At 36.6% G+C, this 9,179-nt stretch overlaps 1 protein-coding gene across 2 annotated transcripts in view; it reads right to left on the minus strand.

The window, feature by feature from the left end:
• The window catches only part of LOC107997986 (ras guanine nucleotide exchange factor P-like), a 63,956-nt gene extending 59,036 nt beyond the window's left edge, over positions 1–4,920 (minus strand). Inside the window, exon 1 of one of the 2 annotated variants that reach the window (XM_017056964.3) lies at positions 1,523–4,920. In XM_017056964.3, the coding sequence (XP_016912453.1) occupies positions 1,523–1,996 (474 nt within the window). In that variant the 5' untranslated portion in view covers positions 1,997–4,920. The remainder of the gene's footprint in view (positions 1–1,522) is intronic. The other variant, XM_017056973.3, reaches the window with a different exon arrangement.
• Positions 4,921–9,179: the final 4,259 nt, after the last annotated feature.

The raw sequence follows: 9,179 nt of genomic DNA on the forward strand, positions 1-9,179 counted from the left end.
ATTCAAGAATCGAAACTTTTAGTTTTCGAAAACTTCTTTTCTTCTGCTTTCTCGTCGAAACTTATAAGTGAAAATTTTTTTTTTAACCAAGTCCACTTATTAACTTCATATTCGAATATTTCGCACGAACTTGTGAGATCGATTCAAGCTAAGTAAAAAATAAAACAACTTCGCAAAAATTTATATATATGCTTGCATCTTGAACCAAATCTTTCAAATTAAATAAACAGCCTCTATTTTTGTCCCTCAACTTTTCCAATCTGTACTACACTGTTATATACAAAAAATTTTCTACACACTTTCCCCTTCTCTATAGAATCGACTTATAACACTTACCTCCCATATACCGATATATCAACACTCTTTACGACTCTTTACACGTGAAATTAGAGCGCATACCTAGTATTTAATCCCGAGAAACGTAAAGTGTGCGCTATCATTTTAGACTAATTCGAGAAAGAGAGAGAAAGGGATAAACGCGTGTGTATGTAAATAGAGCAGAGAAGGTCGAGCGGGGTAAGGGAGCACTCGTACAGTCATCGAGCTGGTCGGCAAGGTGGAAAGGCGTGCGACGCGTGTCCCAGACGGACGGCGCGCCGTATCAAAGGATATTTGCCCTGTCAACAACGCGCGGCTTTATGTGGAAACACCACCGCGTCTAAAAGGGAAAAAAAAAAAAAAAAAAAAAACGATTACTCGGGCCAAGATAATAGTAATGGCCGTTATTACTTCGCTCTATTATTTTACGATCTAACGTCGCCCCGGGATCGATACGATATCTCGTGCTCTCCTCTCCTTCGGAATCGATCCGCAAACAAGCCACGTATTATTCGCCCGGAGAGAAAATTAATTTCTCGATTATTCGAATCGAGGTAATTGCCTATCTGGGTCGATCTTGCGGGATTTGGCAATAGATCGATAGAATTTGAACGAAATGAATTCAAAGGACGAATTCTTCGAAGAGTAAGATGATAAAATTTTTTTTTTCTCTCTCTTTCAACGTGATCATAATAATTTTTATCTTTCATAAACATTCTAGTAGTGTATTAATTATTAGGTATATCGGATTATTGGCCGTTTCTGTCTAATAGTACGGTAAAAATATACGTGTGTATGAAATAGAAATTATATTGGCGGAATAACATTCACAGGATGTAGTTATGATTATTAATCAAACATGTGTTGGATTACTGGATTCCGGATTAATGGAATTTTAATAGAAACTGTAAATATTCGAGAGATTTATCGTCCATTAAATTTACCACAAACTTGATGCGGTAAACATCCATCTCCATACTTGCTATATTCAAATCGCGCATTCAAATCATTCTTCTTCCAGAATAATAAGAAGAAATATTAATCTCTCTTTAACACCGATAATCTTATCTCTATTATTTCCACGTTAACTTCACCGAGAATTCTCTCTCTCCGCAAAGAGGAGGGAAAACACGAAAAATCGCGTCTCGAACGAAGAGGTAAGCAAAAGAAAAAGAAGAAAAACAAATGGAAAATATGATCTCACCTGCATCTGCAACCAGGAGTAATCGATGTAGGTGGTGGTGGCGGTCGCTGCGGCGGTAACAGCGCCGACCACGTTCGAAGCGGAGGATATCTGCTGCCAGTTGTCCTGGCCGGTACAACCGAGTACCGGCAATCCGTCGGGTTGACCCCGATCCGGCACTATCTGATCGGCATACTGATAGGGTTGCTGGATCGTCGGCTGTCCGCCGGAGGGCAAACTCGCTGGATGAGGGTGCTGGGCCCCCGAGCCGGCACTGGCGGGCAAACAGCACACGCTCACGTCCATCCGTGGTGGCGGAGAATCGTAGAAACGTTGCTTCTCCGGCTCTAACTCTAGCTCCAACACCGACTCCAACTCTTGCACCGACTTCGAAATCTTCCCCGCTCCCAACCTCGAACACGATTCCGTCTCTGACTTTGCCTCTAACTGCTCCCAGATTGGCCTCACCACGTCCAACAATCCCCTTCGAACCATCCAATTTTCAAAATGACTCGCGTCCTCCTCGACTCGCGTCCTTTCACGATTCAACGACACCAACGCGCTACTTTTTTTCTTCTTTTTTTTTATCTTTAAATATCCGTTTCGCTCCTCCTTCCTCCTTCCTTATCGACCCTGCCCACGACGACTATCCACTCTCGCTATCGAATTTCGTCTTGCCTGGGATCCCAGCAGAAAATCCTCTTAATCTTCCTTTTCCCTCGTCTCCCGACCGATTTCGATAACGAAGAATCGGCGAAACGGTGGCCCTGTCCCCACCTCGGCCTATCAAATTATCGTTCTTCCACGATTTCTCCAGAATATCGTCCGGAATATCTGTCAGTGTAGTTGCCCCTTCCTCCTTCCGGACGAGCATGCTCCGCAATTATTATGAGTCGAATTTCGAATTCCGTTCTCCCGGATTCCACCGGATCCAGTTGTGGATCGTCGAACTTGTCCGGCCAAAACTTCACCCTCCTCTACATTGAATGGGATACGCGATCGTTGCGACTCGCTTCGAATCGAACAGCCGAACGATCGTTCCGAGAAACGAAACGAGTGATCATTTTTCGCGATACTGTTCGTTTCTATTGCGCCATCGATCGACGAGGGGAGCAGACAACTCGTCGTTGATCTCAAAATCTCCAAGGTGTCATATCTTCTTTTCTTTTTCTTTTTCTTTTTCTTTTTTTTAATCCTCTTTGAAACTCGTGAAAGGGGAGAGACTCTCGAATCGAGGAATATTAATTCTATTATTTGATTTGAAAGTAGAGAGCAAATGTGGCGCGTCCCAGAAGCAAGGAGTAATCGTATCGAGCGAGTCCGAAAAATTCCATGTTTTTGGGGGAAATGTTCTTCTTAAAAAAAAAAAAAAAAAAGAAAACGAAGAAGATTCTTGCGACGTTTCTTCGTCAAAATTTTTCACCGTGCATTCACCGTATCTTCTCTCTCTCTCTCTCTCTCTCTCTTTCTTTTTCTCTCTTTTTCACGCGATACGAGACTCGTTTATTATTATTTTTCTTTAAACGATCAATCGCGGTTTCGATCGAGATTATCGAGAATTACAACATGGATGAAATCCGAGTTTCCACAATTTTACAACACGTAATCGGGCGTCATGCTTTCCGAGAGAAACGAAAACGTCGTCGACCTGCCGCTGTTCTTTCCAACGCTAAGGTACAGCGGCAGGTTTCGCGACGATGGCAAAACATTGAACGCACTTGCGACCCGTCGACTAACTAATATTCTTATCGATGGCTCGACCTATCGACGACCAACTTGTCCGTTTTAATGACACAATAATTTTCGGTTCACAGTTGCGATCACGAGTCACGGTCACCATACATCGACGATCGAATCGATCGATCGCATATCGAGATCGGCCGCGATATCTCTTCCCCCTTTTCGATACTCCTTCTCGAGCCACGTTTCCTCTTCCAAATTCTTGCCGTTATCGTCGTGGCGGCATGACATCCGTGCGTCCGTCGAGATTTCAAGAACGTGGGGATAATAATCGGGCCGCTCGACGCGAAATGATAAATAGAGCATCGACGTTGCAAATCGAATCGAACAACACTCGAAGAGTATATTGTGTTATACGCCGCACTTGTGCACGAACAATTCGAAAACTTATTTGCGAATTATCCTCGAGAAAATATACGTAAAATCACCATGATACGACGAGGCGAATTACAGGGAACGAAACATTTGCGGGTCGATCGCAAATTATCGACGAGAACAGTCCGATACGGTCGAGCCTTATCACAAGCACCGTCGACGCATGACAACCAGGCGCTCGTAGTAACGATACGCGAACCGCGTAGAAGGAAGAGGAAGAGGTGGAGAATGCGACAGCGTAGGAGAGGGAAAACGAGCAGCAGGAGGAGGAAACGGAGGTGGAGATGAAGCTGGAGGTGAAGGTGGAGGTGGTAGTGTTGGAGGTAATGGAGGTGGTGATGATGGTGGTGGTGGTGGTGGTGGTGAGGTTAGGGAAGGAGAAAACGGAAGAATCGAAGGTCGGTACTATGCAATCACCGAAACCTAGGGGTAATCTCGAGATGGAGTAGTAATTACCCTTTCGAACTGTTCGTGTCAAAAATTGATAATAAAAATTATTATCGATTATCACATCGACGAAATTACAACGAATACGAAATTATATCGATATACATCTGATATAACTAATAATACTAATAATATTGGAAATAATGATCTATCGTGATCTCTTTTTGCAGTCTCTACAATTAACAGAAGAACGATAATATAAAAATAGATCGAGAATGAAACTAGAAGAAACAATCAAGGTGGATGCAAATGATAAGGAGAAAATGATAGACCCGGAAGCAGCGATAAGAACATCGAAAATGATCTAACGCGGTAGAGTATTACCGGTAGTGATGATGTGGTATAGCGTGGTGTGCTGTAACGGTGGTAATAGCAATAATAATAATAGTAATAGTAATAATAATAATAATAATAATAATAATAATAGCACTAACGATAACAAAAAGAAACACGAGCGAGCAGAGCGATGACAAGCAATAACGGGTCCAAGGCAGCAATGGGGTAAATGGTGCCGATAGTGGTAGTTTCAGAAGCCAGTAGAAGAGGTGGTGGAAAGATTGTAATAGTGGTGGAGGTGAGAGGGTGGTGAACGCAACTGGTGCTCGTGACGCGATCGTGGTGCACCCGTGGCATCGCATACGCGCATGCGCGAATGCGTGTCGTCAAGGCAACGGTTCCGGAGTAACTGCCCGGTGAACGCAGCCCTCCACAGACCATGCTCCTGGCTCTCTCCTCCTCTCGCTTTCGGCTCTTCTCTCTATCTCTTCTCCCCTCCCGCGACCCAACGTTACTCGATCTCTGTTTTTGTCGTCAACACACTCGCTCGTTTTCCCTGTTTCTTTACCCTCGCATCAACTTTTGCCTTTTGCTTATGGCTGGTTCACGCCCAAGGCGCGACCGATTCCAACTGTCTAGGTGGCCATCAAACACGCCCCCCCCTCCCATTCTCTCCCTCTCTATCTGTTCGTTCGTTCATCATTGTCGAACCAGTGAACACTTCTTTCTCTACATCCTTACATGTATCCGCCCCCTTTATCGTTCCAACTTTTCTCTCGTTCCTGTAGTTTCCGCGTATATCGCGCGCACTCGTTTTCCATTTCACTTGAATCAAGAGCGCGATTATTCTAATTCAACTGTCAACGATTTTCTCACCGTTATTCACTGATCGCCTTTTCCTCTTTATTGCGTGTTATTTATTCTGATAATTCGATCGTTCGGACAAAATATTTGGCTAATATGAATAGAAGCAAAACAGATATTTTCAATATCGTGATAATTCTTATCATTTATCAACGATGATGAAAGATTTCACTATCCACGAATGATTTCGAATTTAATTCTAGATCTTAAAATGAACGCGGGTGTACAGCAGAGAAATTGTTCTTTTATCTCTTCGAATCCCGTTGCGCTCCTTACAGTCGCGCGATCCTTTGGTGTCTCTCCATCTCCTTCTCTCGATCTTCCTCGTTAGAGAACGGGAACGGCCATAGCCATTCCGCCAACGCTTGTCTGACGTCATCGCACTAAGGCTACTAACGTGTCTCATCTCGTCTCGTCTCTTGTTGCGTATACGATCCGTTGTGTGACGATTCTTGCAAGTTTTGATGTTCCAAAAAATATTCTTCAATGTTGCTTGCAACATACAAGATCAAAAAAAAAAAAAATGTTCCTTTCCAATTCGATCCAATTTCGTTCATCTAGATGCTTAAGAAAAAGAAAGAGAGAAAGAAAATATCTCGACGATCCATCGATAATAAGAAAAAGGAATGATTTGATACAGACGTATGACAAAGAAAATTCTTTGATCTGAAATTGTCAACGTTGAATCTGAAATCCCATTAAATTTGGTGAAGAGGGCAAAACGAGATATGTAGTAGGACTACTTATATGCAGCAACAGGCATCTCGAATCTCTCCCCTCCCACGGAATCAAGAGATTCCCTTTCTCTTTAGATTGTGAAACGATTTTCTATCGTGGCGCTTTAGCTTTGCGGATTTATTATATATGCAACGGGTTACGCAAATTACGACAAAGTGCAAATATTTCACATGACCTGCACCTGCATGACTCCCCTTTCTACGCGCGATCATTTAAACCAAGCGGACACGTAAATTGCAATCAGCAATCATCTCGCACCATGAATCTTTACGAATCGTTTTCTGCATTGTAAGTACGAGAACAATATCTAAATTTGAACGTTCGATCAATATTCAATAAAGTTTAAGTGAATTTTTCGTTTCTTTTTTTTTTTTTTTTTTTTGAAACACATGTACTTATAGGTATGTATAGGTCGAGAGAATTCGTCAATCAATCGATCGATAATTGCCCGATTTATACGTTCAAATTAATCGCTCATTTCAAATCGACCTCCATTCCAGAATCATGATTCATCTTTCATCCTTCTCTTCCTCTTTTCTTGTGTCCTCAATATATGTAGCCAGTGAAGCGCAAAAATTAAATACGCAAGAGTTACGTATTTATACGCGTTAAATAAATTAAACGAACACGAATACTAAGAAATTATTCCGGCAATGCATGTATATTTAAACAAAATTTTTTTATTAAACAATTAATTGAAATAAAAATTTTGAAAATTAAAAAATGGAAAATATATTCAGTCTTTTTTATTGCAGTGCAATATCGAGATAATTTCTCTATCAATGTTTATATCGCTAGTCACTTTGTATACTTTTATCAAGAAGAAATCATATATAAAAAGATTGATGGATCTTGAATAAGTAACTGAATTTTAAATAAAGTATTAAAAGGTAACAGAAAAAAAAGAAAAAAAAAGAGAAAATCAGAAACGATGATAAATAATACGCATAATAAGATACAAAGAAGAAGAAAGTCGAAAAAATGAGATCAGTGAATAAGCATATCGATAATTCGCAAGATTATATAAGCTTTTATACATACGTACATATATATATATACATATATATATATTAAAAGTTGGATAACAATTATCAAAATGATCTCCAACATAAGTGGCCAATAATTATCCCCATCATTGAAAATGTATTCCCTTGATACATCACGAAAGAAACTTGATATGTTTATTTTAACTTTTGGATCTCTTTTCCTTTCATCGAGTCTCCTTTTTTATATTTGACAAAATGCAAAGGGAATTTTGAGTATAATCGGTCAAGCTATAATCGGAATTAAAATTCCATTATTCCATAAATGCCCTGTTTAGTTATTTCGATTTTCGAATAGTTATTCAACTTTTACTGTATTTGTATAGTAATATATATTGAGCTAGAATTCTGTGTTGCATCACAGAGAAGACCCCCCACTATTAGCTACGGAAGCAATGATACTTATGAATGGGAGTATTCGCCCATTGGCCGTCTTCGATAGCCAATGGCTGGCTGCATGCAGCCCTCTGCGCGATTCTCAGTTCAGAGTTCGTTGCCGTACGAATTCTCGTAGATTAACGATTTATTAGATTAATTTATTAGTAAATATACTTACAAATGATAATGTTTTGATTAAATGATTCTCAGTTACATTACAATAATATCTATATGGAAATCATGAGAATGAATATTAAAAGATAAAGATACGAGAATTCGAAAATTGTTCATTGAATTAAAATTAAAAAAATCAGAGAAAGATTTCTGCTTATATAAATGAAAAAGTAACGCAAATCAATTTTTCATTATATTTTCGGGAATTGAATGTTTAAAATAATATTAAACTAATATATTTATATATTTCACTCTTATAAGTAATTATTTATGAGTATTTATATATTCTTATTATATTTCTTCTTTGTAAAAACACTTTTCTTTAAAATAGTAATAATTATCATTCGATAAATCGTAATCTACAACTTTTTTGCCGAACATTTTATATTATGTTTAATGAAAATTTTTTATACGCATTCTCAAATATTGGAGTATAAATATAAATTTATTTATCTTCAATAAGTAAAAGAATAAAAGCGTTGCATTTTTATTGTGTTTAAGTTATTTGTCCTTATTGTTTATTAAATATATTATTATTAAAATTGTTCAATTTTTTGTTTCCTTGCAAAAAAATGTAATTATGATAAATTTGTAAAACGCAAATAACATTTTATCAATCTTTTCTTGTTTCATGGTCAAAATATATCAATTTATTGCTGCTTAGAATATAATAATTAAATATGATAATTAAATAAAGATATAATAATTAAATAAAGATATATTGTCGCTTAGAATATAATAATTAGAATAAATAAAGTGAATTTCCAATCCATTTTTTCACTTATTTTCTTTTTTATTTTTCATATTTAGATTTCATAACAAAAAAGTAAATAAATATAAAAACAATTATCAAATATATGAGAATAAATATGATGATTATGAAGATTGAGTTTATCAAGCTTATATTTTTTTATTTCATAATTATCTTTGCTTTTTTCTATTCGGAGTTATGTTTTTCAATTGCCTTTCAATGTTAGAATTGATATTTGTAACAGCATAATCTCCAAATGGCATATTATATTTTTCCTCTTATTTATACTTTTTCGATATATAAAATCATTCAAATCTGATAAAAATTTATTGTTGCGGAGATCGAGTAATCTTTATATTATAATTACTTTAATTAAAATTAATATCTTTTTTTTTTAGAATTTAAAAAAGAAAAATTGTACATATCTTTGTTATATATATATGAAGAATAATATTTTAAAAGAATTTTTTTCATAATTTTTCTATTTTAACTTGCATTTATGTATAAATACATATGTACACATAAATAATAATCGTTTTCTATTTCATCTGCATTTATTGCGATAATTAGAATACAATTCGTTATTCATTTTATTCAATTCTTTTATGTATTTGAAATAAAAAAATAATGAAATTTTATAATAAAATAGAAAAGAATATCTTAACAAAATATTTCAATTCATGATATATGATATAATATATCATATACATTAATAATATATTTATTAATTCAAAATTAAAATAAAAAAGAAAATGAAATATATTTTTTAATTATATTATTACAATTTTTATTATGAAATTAATAAAAGTAAAAGTAAAATTAATAAGTAATAAAAATTCTATTTTGATGGAAATCAACATATTAATTTTGTCAAGCTTATATTAAGCTTAAA

Source organism: Apis cerana, linkage group LG1, assembly GCF_029169275.1.
Source record: "Apis cerana isolate GH-2021 linkage group LG1, AcerK_1.0, whole genome shotgun sequence".
NCBI lineage: Eukaryota > Metazoa > Arthropoda > Insecta > Hymenoptera > Apidae > Apis > Apis cerana.